This window comes from Fringilla coelebs (assembly GCF_963513975.1).
Source record: "Fringilla coelebs genome assembly, chromosome: 4".
Taxonomy (NCBI): Eukaryota; Metazoa; Chordata; class Aves; order Passeriformes; family Fringillidae; genus Fringilla; species Fringilla coelebs.
Genome location: NC_140032.1, coordinates 47,858,435 through 47,881,738, shown reverse-complemented (window position 1 = coordinate 47,881,738; position 23,304 = coordinate 47,858,435). Strand labels below are relative to the sequence as shown.

At 38.0% G+C, this 23,304-nt stretch overlaps 2 protein-coding genes across 3 annotated transcripts in view; one reads left to right on the top strand and one right to left on the bottom strand.

Moving 5' to 3' along the window:
* Positions 1 to 2,123, top strand: part of AIMP1 (aminoacyl tRNA synthetase complex interacting multifunctional protein 1) — a 31,395-nt gene extending 29,272 nt beyond the window's left edge. For both annotated transcript variants that reach the window (XM_084204220.1, XM_084204221.1), the window contains exon 7: positions 1,878 to 2,123. In XM_084204220.1, coding sequence (XP_084060346.1) covers positions 1,878 to 2,044 — 167 coding nt within the window. In that variant the 3' untranslated portion in view covers positions 2,045 to 2,123. The remainder of the gene's footprint in view (positions 1 to 1,877) is intronic.
* A 1,953-nt stretch (positions 2,124 to 4,076) lies between these two features.
* Positions 4,077 to 5,912, bottom strand: GIMD1 (GIMAP family P-loop NTPase domain containing 1; the record flags this gene model as incomplete). The annotated part of the gene is made up of 2 exons (XM_084204015.1): positions 4,077 to 4,346; positions 5,520 to 5,912. 2 exons carry the CDS (start codon positions 5,910 to 5,912, stop codon positions 4,077 to 4,079), a joined length of 663 nt encoding a protein of 220 aa, XP_084060141.1.
* Positions 5,913 to 23,304: the final 17,392 nt, after the last annotated feature.

Here is a 23,304-nt window from a genome sequence, read left to right as displayed (position 1 = left end):
GAGATGGAATGATATGTTTAACAAAATTTGGGACCTCTTATTTGGCCCATTTTTGGTAAAAAGGGTGGAAAGCTGATTAAACCATTAACAGCTTCAATTTATTTTATTTATAGAAACTCTTCTAAAGAATATTTTCTGGGAAGGAGGAATGCAGTGAGTAGAAGGCATAGGAAAATGCACAGCCTAAAGCTCTGGTAGTATTTAAAATTGGTGCCTATGCTAATCTAATATGAGCTCACCACAGATCCCAAGGGAGCTTGACACAGGATTCCAGAGAAACTTATTAACATCCAAAGCCTGTTTTTTATAATAAAAGTCAGGAGGTTTTCTTACTGAAAAAAAGAAATCGTGGGCTTTTTGTATTTGAGGAGGGGAACGAACATGTACAATGGATCACTTAACATTCTGTTTAATGATTTCATTAGTTTATATGCATTCAGTGTAGTCTAAATTCAAGTTTGCCTTTGTTCATGAACCTGTGAGCATTAAGCTGATTTATCTTCGTGAAAATGCACTATTAGCTCTAAACATTTAATAATTTAATTTAGTAGTGCTATTATTTAAGTAATTCGAGTATTTAAATTTCTTCCTCTGTTTAATATTAATTATAAATATTATATAAAGAAAATTATTAATGTTGTGACTGATTTTTCTTTGAAATACTAAATGCACTCTAGTTGTGAAATAACTTGACTGCATTATTAGATACTGCTCTGATAAGGCTAGCTTACTTCACAGAGAAATCTGGCCTAGAATGCTTCTCTTGCATATATAGAAACTACAGAATACTGACACCCAGACACTACAGAACACCCATACAGACAGAAATAGCTCAGCTTGCAGGCATTGAGAAGGTAAGTAGACTGAACTATGGAAAACACTTAAAGGAGAATACCAATAAGGCATAAGGCAGGCTGGAATGAGAGTTGTGGATTTAACCACTGGTTGGTCAGTCAGTCAGGACTTAGCAAGCAGTGATGAATTTCAACCAACTACTGGAAAAAAATACATTAAAATCCCTGTATTTAATTTGGTTTGTGTCTGTACTTTGAATTTCGTGCTTATTTAAAAATAGGAAAAATATCCTTCACTATGCTATCTAATTTGTTGACAATATTTCAAAACATTAAAAGAAGAGGCCTGCATTTTCTGGTAATTAGAGATCCTTAAATAATCAGATTTGCTAATGTAGTTGGTTACTGTCAATACCACTAAGGTGTAGGTATCTTACCATGATATATCCATGGAAACAGGAAACTGAGGCTCATCAAGACTGAGGCCATAATTGCTGAAACTCTAGCTAATTTCTACTGCCTCTGTTGTTTTGGGCACCAGAGCTTGTCGTCAAACAATACAAAGCATAGCAGAACAATGTGTAACTCGGGGCTAAAATTATATGTCAGGATCCTCTGGACTATTCTTGTCTAAGTCAGTATTCCACAACTGTAGCAGCATCTGCTAAGTGCATTTAATTTCTTATAAAAACATCATTCATTTCTAAAGTTAAGATGCTGACAAACCTGTCTTGGTGAGCAGTGTATTTCTCTGGTGCATATGTACTTAATTCTTGGGAATTCTTTTGGTCTGTAGTATAAACTAACAGCAAGGGTTTAATTTCTTCCTTTTGACAGTGCTTGTTGTCTGATACAACCTTTTTACCTTGAAAGATCTTCTTTTTCAGAGAGGTTCTGGAGACATTTCCTAGACAATTTCTAATTCCAATTAAAGTTTTCATTTTGAGAATCAAAAGGAATGTTAGGGTTTTTATCCCTTAAAAGTGTGTGCAATGATACTATGTGGGCTGTCATAGATGTGTAAGTACATGGTGCTCCTTTTCTGAGTTGTGTGCTATGAGGTTATTCTTTGTTTTAAAACAGGAGATCCTGAGAAGGAACTTAATCCAAAGAAGAAGATTTGGGAGCAAATCCAACCTGATCTTCACACCAATGACCAGTGTGTTGCTACATACAAAGGAGTTCCATTTGAAGTGAAAGGGAAAGGAGTGTGCAGGGCTGAGACCATGGCAAACAGCGGAATTAAATAAATAAATGGTTACTAGAAACTTTGACAGATGTTGAAATGGAAAGTGATGCAAGCAGAATAAAAATCATGAAATGCATGGCTAAGACCTGTTTTGTTTGACTTCTTTTCCATAATATGTTACATCTCCAACATTTTGACAATTCACTCATTCGCTGGGCTTGTTGTCCTTGAGGTTGTGTTCTGTCAGCAGTTATTAACCACTCACTGCTCGTAACTTAATTACCAAGGCTTGTTTGTGGTGGGACCACAGGCAGGCAAGTAAATTTTCTGGACAGCTTGAAGGTGTAGAGCTTCTATTTAGCAAGAGCTAAAGGAAATAAGGAAAATATTCTGCCGTGTTCCTGTGTGCTAATTGCAGGACTTGCAATTAGTTAATTAATTAACTAAAAAGGTTAGTGAAGATCACAATTGTCTTTATTCTCCTAGTCACTCTGTAATAGTTTTTCTCCTCTTCTTCCAAGCAGTTATCAGATGTGTTGTAAGCCTCTGCACCTTTGTTCTTGCCTGTGTTCCCTCTGTAGTCTGCAGTCAGTTTTAACTGGAAGATTAAATTATGCCCTAGGATGTACAAGTGGACACACTTTCATGTCCCCAGAACTAAACTGTTATAATTTCATTAAAATCAAAGCTGCCACTTTGCTAGAATAGTTCTTTACTTAGTCCACCCAGGTATATCCTTCCAAACTGATAAGTAGGACTAAGAAATAATTAATGACAGATTCCTGGAACTAATAAAAAATGAAAAAAAAAAAACTCAAACCCCCAAAAAAACCAACTCCCAAGAAAACCCAAAAAGCAAAAAAACTAAAAAAAATTCTGTTGCCAGTGCTCAAACAGGTGTAAAATAAATTGATTTTTTGGTTTTGTTTTAATGTGCTTTTATGCAATGATGTTTTGTACAAAAAGTGCTTTGGTTTTAACAGAAAGAGCTTCTTCAAATTTTAGAGTTAGAATTATTTCATAGTAATGTTGTACAAATAGTCATGTTGCTAGGCTATTAGCCTCAAATTCATTTTTTTAATTCCTTACTTTCAGTAATATGAATATAAATATTTTGGATCCATTTTTATTAACTCTTTTAAGTAGCTATATAGAGATAATTCAGATATTTTTGCATATAATATTAAATTAAATTGTTGCTGTATAACCATTGAAACAGTAAATATTATTTTAAATACTGAAATTAAAAACAAACTTGAGCCTTTCTAAATTTTGCAGGCTTTGAACTTCATCCAGTAAGTGGAGAGGAAACAAAATGACAGTGATATAAAATTTAAAGGAACATGCATAAAGAGGATATGAACAGATTTTCTTTTTGAATGAGTTTTGTTTGTGCCTGTAAACTGTTAGTTTTTCATGCATCTGGCAATAAGTAATAGTAATTGGTTCTTTTAAATGTGCTGAATAGTATTAAGCACATGGAAGCCATTTTATCTGCCTTGTAAACTGCATATCCTATAATGTCTTATTAAATAAAATCATTGTAGTTCAAGAACTCAGTTATAACTAATCTTGAATCACGGTAGGGAATACTTTTACAACAGATGAATCTTAGCTTTTAGTACCAGGAAACTCTTTTTAGAAATGGAAGTTCAGAGGAACTTTTGAAGGCTTGAAGAATTGAGCAAACAGGCCCCCTGAGTCTGAACTCATGCATTTTTTACTTCTTTTTTTACTTTTTTTTTTCTTTTTAAATTTTATTTTATTCTTCCACATTTGTATTCTGTATGAACTGGAATATACAGTCTGGTGTAGTGCAAAATCCTATTTGTAACAATACACATATTAGGAGCATGATTTTGGAGCACTAGCCTATTCTGATTTTGTGGTTGAATCTAGGATTCTGAATGCAGTAGTGTGAGGTCCTCTGTGGAAGGCAAGTAGTTTGATAAGCTGAAGAGATATTTCTAATTGTGTGTTCAAAGGTGTTTGGTATGGATATGGAGTTTTCCAGTTAATGGCTTTTATTCTTTTATTTCTATTAGATGTCACCTACTGTAGGAAATAGACAAGTGAGCACCTTAAAGCTAATTTTATTGCTTGCTGTGTTTAAGTAGTACTTGATAATTATTTCTTTGTATAAAATTCAAGAGCTTTCTTAAGACATTATTTCTTTCCTCTTTAATTATGCTGTTGTGGTTGTCTAGGAAGATGTATTTATGCTGTACTGAGCTCAAAAGTGACAACAGGGTACTTGAGGCACTGTGCAAATATGTTTCCTCAGTGTATCCAGCTTCTTCTGCCTTGTCTGCATGAGTAAGTAGTACTGCAGTGAAATCCTTCCACGTGGGACCCAGAAGTTCCTGTAATGAAAAGCAAATTTTAGCTAGTTATCTCTCATTTCTTTTCCCCACTCCCATTTCATATACTTAGTACATTACCAGACCATTTACATGTATGTTTTTTTTAATCCCTGGCAGTAATCCAGTTCATGCTATCCGAGTTGCTGAAATTTCTGGGTCTTTTTTCACCTTTCTGAGACATTGACATCCACTTTCATTGGAAATATGTGGTCATGCAGTACTAGCAGTTCTCTGTTCCCTGGCTACAGATGTTAACAGAATGTCTCCAGTCAAAAAATGTACATGTAAGTAAGGAAAAAGGGTTGCATAGCCATGTCACACATTAGTTTGAAATTGATAGTTGCCACATATTCATATTGCCCCACTGTTTAGAGCTCTTCAAAAAAATGTTTTTAAAAACACTGAAGCACCTTTTGTTGAAAAAATAAATGATGAATTTCTATGTAACATCAACTTCAGTTCCAGCTGTGATCCATAAAACTGAACTATTTTCAGCAATTCAGGAAAAACACAAATCAAATGCAACACCTTAAATAATGGGCCAGAGAGCTTTTCTTCAACTTCTGTGATTTATCTGATGGATGAGAATGGAGAGAACAAGCTGCTTTTCTTTCAGAAAGTACAGAAAATTTTAATAGGAATAAGAGAGTTTGGGCTTTAATTTACAGGTGGAAATGAAATTACAACTTCAGTGCAATCCTGCTAACTCCTGTATATGACAAGAAGCCTACCTTGGTGATAAAGGACACTGCAGTGATTTTAACTCTGTAAGCTAAATGCTAAGGTATATAAAACTACTTTAAAGGATATCTGTCGACTTCCAAGGTAAGTGGGGTGTGAAAAACACCTGGTGTATTGATAGCGATTAATCTGGTTTAGACCCTAGGGATGAAAAATATCAAGCACATACAAAATTTTCCTTTAGGCTGCCCAAGGAAGTCTTGAGTTACCAGTTTCAGAAAGAGAGGAGAGCTTTGATTTGCTGAGGACTCAAAATCAGTTACAATCTTTGTTCTGAAATTAGTGTCTGCCACTCGCAATTCATTAGGCTGTTGATGAAAAAAATATTTCACTTTTCTTTTATGGAAGAGTCAACTCTTCCATAGCTATTGTCACCTGAAGATGAAAGAGTTGCCATTAGGGCAGAGACTTCTTTAATTTTTTTTTGGTTACCTGGATGAGCTGAACTGTGTCATGGCTTTCATCTGGACACAGAGGCAGGTCAGCCCTCACGACCAAGAGGGCCAAGTGCAGGCCTTCCTCCCCGAAGTGCTGAGCCAGGGCTGCTCTCACGGTGTCCCTCACTTGCTGTTTGCTCAGAGCGCTGTGAGGGTAGCTGGGGGTGTCCAGCACTCGGACGCGGAGAGCTGACTCGCAGCCGTTTCTCCGGAGGAGCCCCGAAATGCGGCCGCTGCGTCCCAGGCTGCAGCACGTGGTCACAGAGCTGGGGCAGAGACGGCTCTCGAAGTCTGCACTGCCCAGCAGGCTGTTCCCAGCAGCACTTTTGCCAGTCTGAGTCTTCCCAAGCAGAGCAAGGTTGATGGTCATCTCATTGCTGTCTGCCATTGTCAGTGTTTATATCCGCAAACCTGTCACTAAAAGCAAATAACATTAGGTGCTTCAGATAACTCTGGGGGGTCAGGGGAAAGAGGAGGCAAGAATTTCCAATTTTCAATTGAATGTTTTTCCCTGCCTGAAATGGGAAAAGAGTTTTAGGAAGAAGGAATAATGTGGAGAGGCAACAGAGAGGGAAGGAGTTGGGCAACGCACTGTTGCCGTTCTGGGACAGTAGGTTAGGAGAAGGAGGCAAACTAGGGAAGGAAGAAGGAAGTGGTGACAAATAAGTGCTGCTGTTATTAAGTGACTGTTTCAGGATGTAAATATTTACTTGTTTTAGGAAAAAGTATAATCAAGGAGAAGTAGATTTTAAGGGACCACTTTTTCACAGTTTAAAATATGTCTTTAATCACCTGCCACTGACATTGAAATAGTAGTCTGAAAGGGCTTTCTGATGCAGAAAAATAGCTCAATTGAAAAAAAAGGAGGAGAGCTGAAATAGCCAATCTCATGAAAATGAGATTTTGGAAATGCATGCTAAACCAACTTATTAGTGCAGTAAGTGGAAAAGAAAAACACAGACTGGTGGATAGAGAGAGGGAGCTGGCTTGGGATCATTTCCAGTTACTGTATTTGTTCATAAACAAGACCTCTCATTCTCCTTTTCTGTAACCCAATATCCAAAGTATTGATTATTTAGCAGGAAAACTTGTTATTTAAACAAATTAAAACATGTTTCAGAAGGTAAAACCAGAATGGCAAATAATGGATTTTAAGTTTCTGTGACTTGTGAACTTCAGAAAGATTTTTTTTTTTAAGATACTTTGTTTAGGTACTCATAGAGAGGCCATGGATAATTTCAGACAGGGATTTCCTCCTATTAATTTATTTAGATTCTTGCTGTGCAGTTTAAGCTTTCTCTCTTACATAAATTCCATACCTAAATCAATATTTTGAAATAACTTCAGTACAACACCAAAGATGCAAGAGCTAGTAGCATACTAATTTTGTTATAGTCAGCATTGAATATGTATATGATAATCTTCCTTACTGGATTCACAATGAGGGGTTTTTTTATTTTTCAATGATCAATTTCCTTTTAAGAAAGACATCTTATGAAATGGTTGTCTTCAGATATGCATTGTACACTTGTGGCCTAATAATAGGAAGTAGTGGACATGGATTTGTCCATTCCTTTTTTAAATCATAATCAAAGATTTGGGTTTTTTTCCCTGTAAGCAGTCTATGCTTAAATAAAATTAGTTTCATTTTGGGTCACTTACCTTATTTTCCCTTAATTTCTTCTTTCATTCAGGCTTCATTCATAAACCACATGTGCAGTGTAGAAAGAAGTTCATATGTGAACTTTGAAACAAGCAGCAGAACCGTACCACGCAGAGACTGTTACGTACACGTTAATCTGGTTAATTTATTACTGATAGCTCCCCATTCAATTGCATATGTTTGGTCAGTAATTGGCACGGTTGAATCTTTGTAACTTAGCTGCAAATACTGTTCTTGAAGTCACTTAAGTGACTGCATGACACTGATATTTTTAAGAGTAAATTAATTCCACCACCAGTGCAAATGATAAATGTAGTAGTGGGATTCCTTTGTATTGCATGTTCTTGAATGTGTCTTCATATGTGCATGTGAATAGCAAATGCACTCTCTTATTGCAATTAATTACTAATTGCAATATTTTCATAGCACAGTGTAAATCATTTGCAGATATAAAGGTGTTTGCTTAACGAAGATGGATTAAAATGATAACAAATATATTAAAATGCAGAAATTATTTGTGAACCAGGAAGAAAACTGAAGACTTATTGCAGAACTGCCAGTGTGTGCATTAGCTGTTGGCTGTTAGTCTAATAATTTTTCTTGCAAACAGCATTATTTGCCATGCTATAGTATTCAAACCAGAGACAGAAGATTGTCCAGAGGGACCTATCACTTGCTTTTTTCCAATTTTCCACAAGTGGGAAAGTAACTGGTTAGAACATAAATTTGTGCTTTAATGACCAGGTTGTAGTTTTAGAATAGGAGAGTGGATGAGCCTGTCCTCTCTGTCTACAATGATCAGCCATCTCTCTGTAAATCCCAGGGGTGCAGGCACAAGTTTACTCCAAGGGTATTGAGATACTTGTCAGTAAGAACACGAATGTGGTGTGTAAGCTGTATGTGGTGTCAGGAAAAGAGGAATGTGCTTTCCAGAGCCCAGTCCTGGCTGGGGACATTGTCATCCGAGGTGTAGCTCTGTGTGGAAGCTTGTAAGTGTTGGTTTACCACAGTACCAGGGCTGTTCCTGCCAGCCACAGCAGTGAAGGGGGGCTGCAGTTCCTCTAGAAACCCGTTGTGTCCTGCTGTGGGGCCACAAGCACAGCCAGTGCTCTGGCAGAAGGTGGGAGCTCCTTGTGTAAATTCACATCGCTCGTCATGAACGAGTTCATCCTTTGGGTTACTTGGCTGAAGGTGGCCATGGGAAAAATTTTTGTTTTTCAAGTGTTCTTGGGCCTGCCTCTTCTAGTGAGAAGTCAGACATGAAAGATGTCCCTGTACTGTGTGTGTAGCTGAGGCAACTTCTCATGGTTCCCACTGCCTTAGAGCTCTGTGCTGTGCACAGCCTTTGTGTCTCAAGGCACATTTATATATAAAGTGCATGGCAAGGTCCTTCTCGTGCTGGTGATACAAACTCAAAGAAGACTGGGTGAGGAGTCACTCAATTGCAAAGCAAAAGTATAGGTAAGTCTCATAATTATGGATCCTGACTTTGGTTAAATTGCCAATCTGTGTTTTTCATTGGACTGCTCCTTTGCACAGGAATGCCTCTTAGACATCTGAGGTCATATTTGTTCTAGAAGTCGCATCCAACTAGATAATTTAAGCTGGCAGGGACAAGGATTTAGACTACCAAAAAAATTAGAATGCCAGAAGCAGGGGAGTGGTGTATGCAAAATACATCTTGCCCAGCTGGATGCAGAACAGGGCTTCTATAATGGCAAGATGGCTGTAAGATTAAGAGTGGTTTAAAAGAGACACTACCTGAATGAGCTCTAAAACTTGCATAAATGAAAAAAAAAATTACTTCCAGTGTTATTGTGCATGGAATACAATCCAAGTTAGAACACATCTGGAAGGTCTTACAACTGCATGGGCAAAGGATTTTTAAAAGTTGTCTTCTTGGGAGGATATGACAGGGCAAAATCCAACTGATTTACGGGACACTTGCATGGGCTCCTCAAACATGGAAAAAGTCCTCCCCAAGGTGGCAGTATCAGCCTGCTCCACAGGTACTGTAAAACTCAGCTGGGGTCCCCTTGCTTTGCAGTCCTATGCTGAAATAAAATACCAGATCAGAAATGAGCTGCAGCATTAGAAAACACGGGATTAATTACAGGACTCTTCAAGCATCTCCTGAGATAAGAAATGTAAAAAGCATTTTTCTCTCTTCTGTCAGAAGAAACATTTTTCATTTACATATAAAATACAAACAGTAGCACCTTAATTAATGAATTTGAACATCAGTAATGGAAAGGTAGCAGTTAAGAAACAGAAGTGTTATTCACTGTTCCCTACATGACTCTTGAAAATCAAGGTGTTTTGTTTTCACTTGCTTTTAGGTTGAGTCAGTGACAATTATTATGAGGCTTTAGATATAAGATCATAAAATCTGCTGTAAGAACATAATCTTGTACAGAGTACAATAAAGTTGCCTAGGATGCCTTTTAGCACTGCTTCCTTACAGTGGGTGATCTATCTTTTTTGTTTGCTTTGTTTTTGTATTTCTTTATTTTTGAAATGGCAAAGAGAAAATAAAAATTGTGCCTCTTACAGATTGGCAGGGAGAAAGGGTTCCTGCAACTGATAAAGGAAGCCCTGTACTGCTCCCATGAAAATACCAAGCAAGTCTAGTAAGGAGTTTTCAGGAATCTAAGGAGGTAAAATCCTTAATCTTATAGAACATAAAGATAATTTGTGTATCTAGCATCTTTAGTTGTCTTTGAAGAAAACAAGGCTAAAATACTTTGCAAGTAGCCATTACTTTTGTATCTATAGAGTTAACTAGAGTTGCATTTTAGTCACATTAGTGTGTCAGCTGCTGTTCTGTTGTAGTCCCTGTGATCACCCAGTTGGTTTGCACACACCCTAAACAAGCTCTCCATGATGCTTGTTGGGGTATACCAAGCAGGCTAGATCTTGTAAAACCAAAAGAGCAGTTTCTCTTTAGGCACATGGTATCTCTTACCATGTGTCGTCTTTCAGTTCCCACGCCTTCCCATCCCTTACAGCTTCTTTCCTGATGTGGGCTCTCATTTTAGCCTAAGATGATGCCATAATAAGTAATTTAAGATGTGCTTAAATTAAATTAAAGATTTCTCTTACTTAGAGGAAACCCAGTGAGGCCATTTTATGGATTGCCACACACAAAGACAGGCTCTTAGCCTGCCCAAACAACATGAGAAATCCAGGAAGGTATGCAGTCCACATAGTTAGTGTGGCTTCAGTTCTGTTAGATGTGTAAACTCTAAGAAACAGCAGGCACATCACTGCTGAGAGAGAAAGAGGACAGATTTAGTGGTGTTCTCCTTTTGGACTTCATTCACACAAAAATCTGCTGATTCCAAAGGAAGACACATACAAAGTACACTAAAGGTTCCTTAAAACAGATGATTGGTTTTTCCCTTGCTTAATGCAGTCCTTAGTATTCTTGGTATTTTTAAACCTAAGTAATCAATTATTAGCAGTCTACAAGGTCATGTTTCTTTTTGCAGTATAGGTGGCTATGCAGGTTGTGTGCCACTGCATTGGCACTGCTAAGGGAAATGAGGTGGGATGTAGCTACAGACTAAAGCTGAAATTGCACCACCTTTTGGGTGCTGTCTGTTTGTACAACTGTGGAAGCAGCTCCTCAAGTTCCCACTGTACTTCCTACAGTGGATTATAGGTTCAAGGCAAATACTGCTGGCAGAAAGGCAGATCAAGGAGTTGCTTTGTGTTTGGAAAAAAACCAAACAGAACTATCAGAACAAGGAAAAAACATCAGCCAGACTTTTTTCCCCCCTCTCTATTCTCCAAAAGAATCACTAAGATCCAGAAGATATCTTTGTCTTTCTGTTGCAAATAATAGGCAACTTCAGATCGGAGAGCAGCCTGTTTGACATGCTCATCTGGTAAGACTCTGCTGTGGAAGTAGTGCAGGAATTCCTTGTGTTGGCAGGAATGATAATCCTCTAAGCACTCTGCTTCGCCATGTGCTTAGAACAGCACCGGAACAAGCCACAGGAACAGTCTCTTCTTGTTAGTATGGTTTGGTGTGACGTGGCTTTTCAAAATGTGGGGAATGCAAAGTAAAGTAGGGCATGTCACTTGCTGCTGCAGGCTGCCAGCTTCTTAATTCCCTTAACAGCCCCCACCTTCTCCATCTTTTAAGTGATGATTTTCCCCATAGCACCATATCAATTTGGTTTTTAATATGCAAGGAATGTTTCTAATGCACCATATTGTGCTATGCTGTCTCTTGATCCGCTAACTTAGAGATATTTCAACTACTTTGTTTTCACCTGTTTTGCCACAAAATTCATTCCACAATATAAAGGTTGGGCATAAGTCCCTGGTGCACAGGCCTGGCTGCAAGACTGTGCTACAATGCTGGCATGTTTGTGTCTGTTCACAGCTTCATGAGAAAAATGGAAAATAGGCCAAGAAATTAAGGTGATATTGCAAGGAAGACTATACACATATAAGTAATATTTAAAAGCAACAACAATGAAATCACCACCAACAAACCAAATTAATAAACTGTTGATTTCAAAGGCACATATTTGGGAGAGATGCAATAATCAGAAAGACTGAAAATACAGACTTTAGAATCCTTTTTCCCTAGTACATACGTAGTTGGGTGAATTGTGTGACTTGCCTCATACTTCTCCTGTTGAGACCACATGAGTCAGGATACCAGACATTCACTTTCTTGTGCTTAGCCTCAAAATGTGTCCATGTGTAAAAGCATTTTGCCCCTGAGACAAAAGTCCTGTGAACAGTGAACATATTTGGAAGCTCAGGAAACCCAGATCTGGCTGTTATTTCTATAACACTCATTCCCTAATTCTGAGAAGCTGCACAGTTTCTCAGTTTCCTCATCTAAATAATACAGGGAATATCTACCTCTTTTGAAAATGTGTAGTGGGAGTGATTTAGCTGATGGGAACAGATTTCTGTACAGCAATAACAGCATTTTTTGCATTAAAAAGAAAAAAAAAGTGTTTTTATCATATTGTACCATGCTCTATGGGGACTGAAGGCATGCTTCCCAAAAATATTCCCATGATGCCTGGGAAGGCTATAATCATTGTAACACGAGTATGCACAGAAGTTGTACTGATGCACAGAGTTGAACTGGTCACACTGTTACTCTTATGCACTCTAATCCTTAAGAGATATTTCATAGAGTGCCAGTAATACAAATCTTACAAAGTTTCAACTTAAGGATGTGTAAAAATGACGTATTCTACTCAATAACAGGGGTATCTGTGTGTATTCAGGACAGATTCATTACTCAGTTCATTTGCTCATTTTCCAGGTTTTCTAGGGTGTTTGTATTTCTATAGATACAACATAAGTTGAGGACGTCTCTTAAAATACACAATAGATAGCAACTTGATATTTTTTACATTTTATTCCGATTCAAAATCTCTCCTGTCTTCTCTTTGTATGCCTACCCTTTGGAGGCAATGTGCTGAATTGCAAAGAGCATTTCTTAGAAATACAAGTCTAAGAAAGTGGAGCATTAATTAGAAATATTAGACTTCTTGGTTTATAATCATTATACTTGTGGATATCAAACCTGCACAGATGCTTTTTTCTATTCTTAATTATTTCAAACAAGTTGAATCTGAGGTCAACTTTCAATCTAGCAAATGCTGTCAAGCCACTGAACATGTAATGTCAGAATTATCCTGTAAAAGTAGTCTTAGAAGACAATGTGGCTTGCTTTGGCAACAGACTTGTTTGGAAAAGTGAAATGGCTGTAGATACATTATTAAAATTCTAAGGGGCACAAAGCACATGGCTGCAGAGCTGGTATGTGGTTTGGGACTGAGACTGCCACACTTGGTAATTAACTTCAATGCTTGTAACTTTCTAATATTAACTGTCACAAAATACTGTCCCCTCTTTTCTGCATGAGGGGACAAAAGGAACAAAAATCTCTAGCTGCCTTTCACAATGGAAAGAATATAAGAAATCAGAATGCTTCCTCTCTTCAATGCTGTGCGTGTTGTAGCATCTGTAATGTGCTGCATGCAGGAATGTGTTACCTCTATAAATTGTGGAATGTGTCTAGGATCTTTCAGTCCTTGAAGTGTGACAGACCATTACCTTATTCAGTGGCTGGAATTTGCCCTTGATGGAAAACACAGAGCTGCATCACTATTCACTCCCCTGAAATTAAAGTTTTGTAGGTATAGAGAAATAAAATGAGTCTGTGAAAAAGCTGCAGACCTGAAACCTATGTACAGAGGGCACTGACACAACTAGGAGCAATGGAAGTCATACTTGAGCTTCAGATACAGCAGAGGCTTGAGAAGTTGCAGGATGATTGGATTTTCCCTGAGTTCCTCCATGGTTTTATATTAGTGCTCGACAGACTTCCTCATCTGCACGCTGTGGAAGCCTTCTGTATCCTCAGCTAGAGTAGCCCAGGTCCAGCACTCCACATGGCACACAGAAAATATGCACCCAGATCTCCTGACGTCCTACACCTTTTGTTAAGTCACCAAAACTTAGACTGGAAATTTTAAGGTAATAATGGTACACAAAGAAACAAATATGGACTAGAAGAAAGTTTTCAGAAGCCTGACATTGTTTATTTTATTTTGGTGGGGATTTTTTGCTGGGGTTTTTTGTGTGTTTTGGTGGGGTTTTTTTGGTTTTTTGTTGTTGTTGTTGTTTGTTTGTTTGCTTTTTGGTTTTGTTTTTCTTTTTTTTTTTTTTTTTTTTTTTTGAGGTCTACAAACCAGTTTGCCACTACAAATTAAATGGATTCAGGTCCTCAAAGTCTTGCTGTGGCCCCCCTTCCTTTCACCTGCTTCCCTTCACGTCTAGACTTTGCTTGTTTCCTTCTTCATGTGATGGTCTTTCCTGTCAGAAAGAGATGGGTGCAACTTCTGTGCATTTGATTCTTTAGTGGACAGCAACCTCTCCACCTCAAAAGAAAGTTTTTGGGTTGTTGAGTTTTTTTCTCTTTTTTTCCCTCCCACTATCAGACATCTGGCATCCTGGAAGAAGTTTTCTTGCTTCCAGTCCTGATGCGAGCCTGGGCTCCCTGTATGGAGTGGGATAAAGGGTCAGAAGGGAAGACTGATGATTACATGGCCTCACTAACCAACAATAAGGTTCAAGCACTCTGATAAAGCAAGTGAAAGTATTGTGTCCCCTTCCTGTTCTCAGCTCTGTTTTTTATCTGAAGAGTTAAGCCTCTGATGTATTTTACAATAAAACTCCACAAAACCATGAGACGAGTTTAAGACGTGGCATCACGCTGTGAATAACTTCTGTGGCAGAGATGAGAGTATTCCATCTGCAGTGCAACGCAAGAGGAGCACTGCTGGTGGAAATCCAGCTATAAAATGCTGTCATGCAATGTTCCAGAGCCTTTTCTCAGAACAGAGGTGTACAGGAGACAGCTGTAGAGCAGAGACCAAAGTGTGAGTCCCAAGAAGTTCTGTCTCCCAGTTAAGTGAACCAGTAAGAGTAATTCAGGGCTGCAAGTGAAGTTCAATTTTGAATTGTAAAAATAAAATTATGTAGTGAGTTTCTATTCTTGCATTATCTCCCCTGTAGCTCAAGCAGTTCTTGCTCATTGTTGCAGCTAAGATTATACAAAACTTTTTAGAGTCAGCATAAAATCATCAAAGGCTCATGAAAAAAAAACAAGTAGTAATTTTTTTACACCCACATTTCTTTCTTCAGAAATGGCATTTGTCTAAAATGAGAGAAAAGCTTCATTAAAAAAAAAAACTCAAACCAAAAACTGTAATGCTAGAACAAAAACTTTCAGCCATTAGCATTTCTGTAACCTCACAAGACCAAATTTTCATGTCTTAATTTATAATCTTGGTGTAAAGAGAAAATATGGTTTTGTTTGTCTTGTTTTAGCCTTGAATAATGGAAGGGTTATATATATAAATTGTCTGCATTTACATAGAATATATGTTGGTTTTGACATCTGTCAGAGAGCTGCATCTTAAATTGCTTTTTGCAATCATCATTTGGCTGCTATTTTCTGCAGAGTTGGGGACTTCAGGCTGGTTTTGAGAATTCTTATTCTAGCAAGAGGACAAATCCAGCCTGGTTTTAAAAAGTGCTCTCTATTTACCGTGCATACAACTGGAATTCAGCGGGGAAATTATCCAGGGAATGTGTTGGGAAAGGTGGTCACGTATCAGAGCATGCATAGAAATCTGGAGAAATCATAAAATGGAAAGAACTTGCAAAAAAGAGTCGGCTTCAGTAGGTGGGAGATTAAGGGACTGTCTGAAATATGCACTATATCCTGCTGGCTGGTGCTGCAGTGTTCAATATTAGCCCGCAAAATTTGTCATGCTGTCTCTCCCTGTGATATTCACTGTTATGGAAGACTCGGCTTGTGGAGCCTGGCAGCAGAAAAGAGGAGTTACCCAGATGACTACACACTGTTTAGAATTTCTGCATTTGGGGGATATTATGGAATTGCTAACAAATTAGTCTATTTTAATTGTAGTGGCATGTATGTATTTCCTGTCCCAACATATCCATGCCTATTCTTAGCACACCAAAAGAGTTGCAGATTTTTTTTGCCCTTGAATACAAAGAGCATGAAGAAAATTTATTTTCTAGACATCAAAGAGAATGAAGTCAAAATGACCAAACACAGAAAATTGAACAGAAATCTAAATATTGGCTTGTTTTATGCCATGTAATGATAACAAGACCAGCTATTAGAGAAAGCAAAAAGGGAAAAAAGAAAGGGACGATTTCCCCAGAGTTCATATTTAATCATGGACAAAAGTGAATTGTAATTTGGACTGTAATGTGGTGAAAATAGCCTATTTGGACCTTAGTACAAGGATAATGTGGTAATTCAGGCTGTCATTTCAGTAAGAAATATTAGGTACTTAAGTCTGCACTTGCACATGAGTGATTTTTATTTCTAGTGGTTCACCTTTCAGATTTCTTGTATCTGAACATATCTAACCTTACTGAAAAAAACAATTTAGACATAGGGGTCCCTTAACTGCAGCTATGTCATCAGTGTAACACAGGAAACCAACAGTTTAGAGTCAGGAGTTAAATATATCAGAGGAAACTGGAGGAGTGTGCAGGCTCCTGTAGTACACTTCTCCTCCAGTGGAAGCCTTGGAAAACCTGTGTGTCTGTTTGCATCTGATACCAGAAATGCAAGTTCATATTCGCTGCAAGGTTAGGAAAAGGTATTTTCCTAAGGTGTGGATTACAGTGGGCTCTCTGAAAAGAATATTGGTCCTGGGGCAAAAAGCAGCTGAAAACCCTGAGGCTTAGGACGAGAGCATTACAGGGATGCTCCAAGCAGTCTGTTTCTTCATCATCATTTGTACTAAATAACAGCTCTAATTTTCTGAAGTGCTCAGCCTCATTTGTGTCTATAGGAAGAGAGAAAAGTAATAGTTTTCAATTAGAATTTTGAATTTAAGTGCTTAAACATGGATTTAAGAAACAGATGTTTTTGTCTCTTTCTTAGAAAAAAAAAATAGAAAAAGAAAAGAAAGTCCTATGTCTCTATTGTTAATTGGTCCCAGTTACCTGTGCAGGACCAGTCTCTTGGAATCTGGATGCACCTCCAGCAAATCCTGCAGCAATCCTACTGGAAGCCTTTGCAGAAGTGTATTTAGAAGGCGAGGCTTGCTTGGAGTGTAAGGCCATATTTTAGAGGAACTTTGGTCCAGCTTCCACTGGCATAGATGACAATTTTAGTGCTGAATTTGTCAGCTTCTCCTCCAAATCACACAGCTTCTCTCCTTTTCTTGTGCATACAGGTGTTTCTTTCCTTTGGCAAGGCCCCAAATACAAAGAGCATACACTGATTTCCAAACTGCCATTGTTTACCTCTTTCCTGTGTTTTTCAGATTCTCTTGAGTTTGCTTTGAACCTTGTAGACTCTTCACTGACTGAAAAGAGTGTAAGAAGGGTTAGAAGCATAACATGTTGACTGTGGCAGTAGCTGAAGAACAGACTTTAATGTATGAAGGCATTGAACAAAACGATGGAAGAGTTGTGGGCAGGCACTGTGGAGTTTATTGATGGAAAAAAAAGGGCATTGCTCTTGTGGGCAGGCACTGTGAAGTTTATTGATGGAAAAAAAGGGCATTGCTCTTGCACTGAACCAGTGGAACATGGCAATGGTAAAATGTCATTAAGATTAGTTTGATTTCCATGCATAGCAGTAACTTAAGGCTCTTTCAGGTATGGCAGATCTAATTCCTTTCTGCTATATCCCCAAATAACTTTGCTGGGTTTGTTTGCTTTAACTATTATAGTGCTCTCTTGGTTGGGTGTGCTGATAAATCATTGGAGTAGTGCTGGTTAAAACTGAAATAACATTGATGTAAGCGACACCTTTCACTTCAAATTGAGATGGCAAAATATGTTCAGCCTCTTGAGAGGAAATGACAAAGAGCTATGGCATACTAAAGGAAAGCTGAGCATTGTAACTCCTGGGGTCATTGAGGAACTCTTTGTAAGGCCATGGCCTCTCACTTCATATTTTCAAGTGTCCAGAATGACTTTAATTCTGTTCAAAAGGAGGACAGTCAGACTTTTATTTTCCCTGCAAGTTTGCGTTCTCATTTCTCTCACTTTCACAAAGAATGTTACCTCAGAAACATTAAATGGGAAACATGTGCTTCAGGGCTAATGGTATTGCTTCTTTGCAAGGTCAGCTCCAAAGTCTCAACATAAAGGCTTTGTTAATCTAAAGTGAAATAAAAGCAGCTGACATAAAGCATGTGATATATAAACTCTCATTTAAAGTTGTATTATATTCCTCTTATTATTTTTAATAGTCTGAAGAGAGAGAGAGAAAAATATTTATTGAAAGGATAAAAAGCAGCACTCTTCTAAACTTTGCAAGAAAGGGGAGACAAATATTTTGATATTTTGATAAAAAGCCACTATCTTTAAATGTCTTTTTTCCCCTCCTTGGTTCTCCTTTCTTTTAGATTATATATTCTGCCTACAAAAGAACAAGGAGTGTTGGTGTTCTGTAACTCAGAATAGCAGACAAGAAAGATAAATTTTACAGCTTTTTAAACCAGAGAAAGAACATTTTGTCTTTTATTTATTAAGTTCTCATTTCATGACTCCTTGACTCAAGACTTTAATTTTGGTTGGTGGTCCCAAGGAAAGGATTTCTCCCATGTTCCTGCTTTGCCTATCTGAAAGTTGCAGTCAATAGTGACCAGAAGCAAGTGCTGCTGTTCATGTCATGAGACCTCTGTGTGTTGATGAATACTGTTTTTTCTCTCAATGCAAGTAGAAGTCACTTCTGTCTACTACCGACCCCTCCAATCCCTACCTCATGTCTCATTAAGATTAATGCAATTTGTGAGGCTGAGTTACTCCCTACTACAAACAACCATTTGCTCTTTTTTGGAATAACTTTGGGTGTCGTACACTGAGACCCAAAGAAAATGGTTCACATTGCAGGAGCTTCATCTTGGACAAGCACTGGGGAAAATCACTGCCCTGCTGGGTTGCTTGACAGATAGTTCCAGCTAAGAAATCCATGGATTCTTACCTGCCAGGACACATGAACATCAGTTGCTAGATATGAAGAGTTATCCCCATGCTGTTCATTTTGTGATAGTATCTACACCGCTTTTACAATGTTTTTGGTTTTATGTAGGTGCCAAGAAAAAATGCTCCATTTTAAAAACCATGAATCATTATGTGTGCCTGATTTTTCTCTCTGAAGATTATTTTACAGGTATTAAAAATCAGGACCCATAGACAACTTGGAGGCCAAGCTATTTAATTAAGAAAATTAGAAACTTTTTTTGACAAACAGTTTCAGCTGTCTTTTCATTTTTGTAACTTCAAAATTAATTTCTGGGTTTATCTTATTTAACATCTGTTTAATATAGTTCTTATTTTTGCTTCCTCACCCTCAGCAAATCTTTCTGCATTCATTGTAGATATTTTTATTTGTGTAGTTTTATGACAGGATAAAAAGCCTTTGTTTTCAGTGTACAGTTATAGCTATTCTTTATAAAGCCTATATCCATTTCATAACATATTGAGATACTTTTTTTTGTGACCTTTAACTGGAATATCCTCAAATCTCTTTTAGAACTCTTTTGGATATCTTTTTTGTTTTTATTCTTTATTTTCTTCTCTGGAAAATCACAGTTTCTCTTTTTACAGTTCTTCAAGAAATCAGAAACCTTATTAAAAACTGTCAAAATTAAAAAGGCATGTTCTGTGAAACCAGAATATCTGTGTAAGTGTTTTTATTGTCCATTCTTCCTTTTACACAAGATCAAAGCATCAAGGGACAAGAAAATAGGGTGAGAAAAGTCAATTCAAGCTTGCAGAATTCATGCTCTTGCCAAATATTTATCCAGTGATTCATCAAAAACGTTGCAAAATGTAGTACTGGATTTTTAATGATCACAGGTTTCACTGCCAGTTCTTGTAAGACATCCTGTTTTTGTGCAGTGCTTTTAACAAAAGAAAAAAATCAATACATGAGCTTGAACCATAATTCAGGGGCAACTGAAAGCCACTAATGGGATGGACACAGCTCATTATGAAATGGTTTTTAAAGGAATGTAAATACTTTATTTGCCGGTACTAGAAAACTCACATCTAATTTGACCGTAGAGAAATGTTTGTAACTGAACCAGTTCCTGTTTCTGCTCACAGAATGAACAGATTCCTCAAGAGTGAGATGAACTCTAAAAAAGAAGTGGCATGGGCATGGCAAGAGTAATTTCTCTCATTTCAGTTAGCTGAAATAAAAGGAGGAATTTCAGAGCTACAAGCCATGAGATAGCAACAAACAGGCTGCTTGTTAAAGAGCACTGATGTGGTTGAGAGGAATCCTTGTCATGTGAAATGAATGGACACACAGGAGATGCAAACAGACCCTGACCTCTGTTGGCAAATTAGGCACTGCTTAAGCAGGACACAGTGAAAATAGAGAAGAGCAGAGGAAACAAGGTGAAACAGAAAGGTATGAGTCAATATCACAGATGATGGAGGACAAAATAATTGTGAATGTAGTCAAGGTAATATATAACTTATCAGGGTAATAATAGATAACTCATTATTCAAGGTAATATATAACTTATCAGGGTAATAATAGATAACTCATTATTCAAGGTAATGTAGAACTTTTCAATTAAAACTGAAACATGTCTGCATGAAATCTATTATTTTGTTGACCGTGTACAAACTGCTAATAGGAAAGGGTTTGTTCCAACAATTTCTAACTACTGGGAATTGCTGCATTCCAGCTGCTGGCCTTGTTCCCTCTATAGGTGGTGTACTTCAGATACTGGCCTATTCTACTGTTCCTATTTTATGAGGAGCAGCACTGTAAGAGGAGCTCAGTCTATGAAGAAGAGGAGAGGCCTTGAGAGGCTTCAGCTCCTGAAGCATTTTCCTGAGTGCCCTTTCCATGGTGCTCTGCATAGAAGCGAAGCCAGTCCAAATACCTCTCTTTTTCAGCCTAACCACAGGTACTTTCCATGTCTCCTACCATATCAAATATCAGAAACTTACTTAAAAAAAAAAAAAAGTAGGAACAGCAGAATTAATGTACAACCATATAACCTATATATTAATGATATCAGCTTATAGATAGCAAGAAAAGAGAAGCAGATGCTGAGAGGTAACTCTAGAAACTCAGTTTTAAGGAGCAGAACTGCTACCAAAGATAAGTTTTGCTGACAAAGCATAGTATGCCTGCTATTCAAGCTGCATAGCATGTGTCTATATGAACAGCTTACTCTAAAATTTATTTTAAGACTGACCCATGACCTTTTTTTTCATATGATATTCTTAAAAGTGAGAATGCATAGTTCAGTGCAATGAACTGTCGTGTACAACCACATATAACCACAAAGGTTATATATATACTAATGAAGGTATAAGATAGAGAACAAAGTTGGAATGAAATGCATGAGAAAACTTTGGCTCTCATACTGCACAGAAAAAGGCAGGCAGATTTGTCTCTTGAGAAACATGAAGGAAAACACATAACTAAAATTTTAAGCTTTTTGGCTTCTCTTCCTTCCAGGATTACTGAGGTAATGAAGATGGGATTCTACTTGTAGTTTTAGAAATGTTATTAATGGCATTCCTGATTGCCAATGGAAATAGCCTTACTGACTCCTGATGGACTGTATTAATTTCTTTTGGAGCTGTAAAACACTGAGTATTCCAAATTATCTTAAAGATGCCCCTTCTCAGTCACTCCAGGCGAAAATTTCCAACAAAAAATCCATCAAGCTTAACACATGTAAGCAAGGAGAAGTGTCCAGCCTTTCTAAAAGGAACAGCAGAGAACTGAGCACATGCTGCTCCGTGGCACTCACAACCTTCTCTAGTGCTGCTGCTTTGGCATTGTTTTCACACTCATCATACAGAAGCAAAGAATATTAAAACATAGAATCTTCACCCTGCTGTTAAAAGCATCACTGACAATAAAATATGCATTTTAAAGAATTGTCAGATTCTTACTTGATGATGGTTTTCTACATCAGAAAGTAGGGAAGATTGTAAGAAAAGTGACTCAGACTAAGGTGAATAGGAATTAGGTACAAGAAGAAGAGGGCTACATGGCTTTGCTCACTTGCACAAATCTGTTAGACTGAACAGTGGAGAGACAATAAAAGAGGAGATTTGCTGGAGAAAGGAACCTGAAGCCCAAAAGGAAAACTATAGCCTTCTTGCAATGTTTTTCTTTAGATTGCACACCAAGTGGTGTCAAGGAAAAGTGTTAGAGTTTAGAAATCTGTGAGGGAAGTCCCTCTCTCTTCACTTCTGAAACAAAAGGTTTTCCAAATACTCTAGCAAATAAAACAATAGAAAGAAAATATGTGGTTTGTTTTGAGACGTGCACAGAAGAATTTATGGCAGCTGTGAAGCATTCTTGATATGATGCTGTTGGTATATGGACAGTCAGAATATGAATATATGTCAGATTATCTTCCCAATATAGCCAAAAGCCTCCCTTGAGCCTTAGTGACAGTGAGTCCAGTCATGGAGGTACTGAGTTGAAAGGGCTTTGTGTTTACAGTGTGTGAAGCTCTGCAGTGTGTTTTGTATCTGCTGTTGTGCAGGGAAGAGAAAGCCAGTGATGCTGTGGTGGAGCTGTTAGAGGAAAGTAGTTAATGGCTGGCACTATGGTCCTCACTGCTCACCATGGACATCTCTGGTGAAAGAGGTGATGCAGCTCAAAACCAAAAGGAGCCTCTACTGGTGTGTGTGAAAGTTGCTGCTTTTCAAAGAATTACTCCTTGTCTACTCGTGCTGAACTCAGGATGTCACATATGGATATGAAAAGATTAAATAATGTCTTTCTAAACTCCTGTATTCGCTTCATTTTGAATTTATGCAAATAGGCCAACCCCATAAGTAGTTTCGTTTTTTTTTCTTTCTCACAAAGAAGAAAGAGTTTCACCAACTTTAAAGGAAAAAGGGAAGTTTGTATGGAAAATCTGAGGCTGGAGTCAATTAGTCTAACTTTTGAAACAGTCTTTATTCTGGGTGAAGTTGCACCAGCTTGAAGGCCAGTGCTGAACTGGCACGGCACAGGTGTGCTCAGGATTAACGCGTGGAGGCAAGGGGCCGTGCAGCCGCCTCGGTGGAGCACACCAGCTCCAGGAGGAAGGGAATCAGCTGGCACCAGCTGGCCAGCAGGACATATGCCTCTGCTGGCTCGCTGCCTGGCACACGCCTGTGCGGTAACAAGAGCCAGGCAGGACTTGGGAGCGCATTAGGAGACAATGTGACACAGGAGCGAGCAGGCAGCGCGCAAGATGAAACAGGGAGCTTTAGAGGTAGGCGTAGAGTAAATTACCAAAGCGTTTCTCTTTTCCATCTGTTTAATTTGAAGTCTGATTTCATTGTAAGTGATCCCATGTGGTGCTTCCTTAAAGTAATACTTACCTATTGTAAGCCTTTAAACATTCTGAGATGCCTGAAGTATGAAGTAATTTTCATCTATTAGCCGGAATGTACTAATCTCACTTAACAAATTTTTTGACTGCTATTGACTATTTGAATGCCATTTTTCCTCCTTGTTCTGCTCCCTCCCCATCCTGCCAGGGACAGGGATGTTGCTGCTCCTACAGCAACCTTGGCACAGACACAGCTG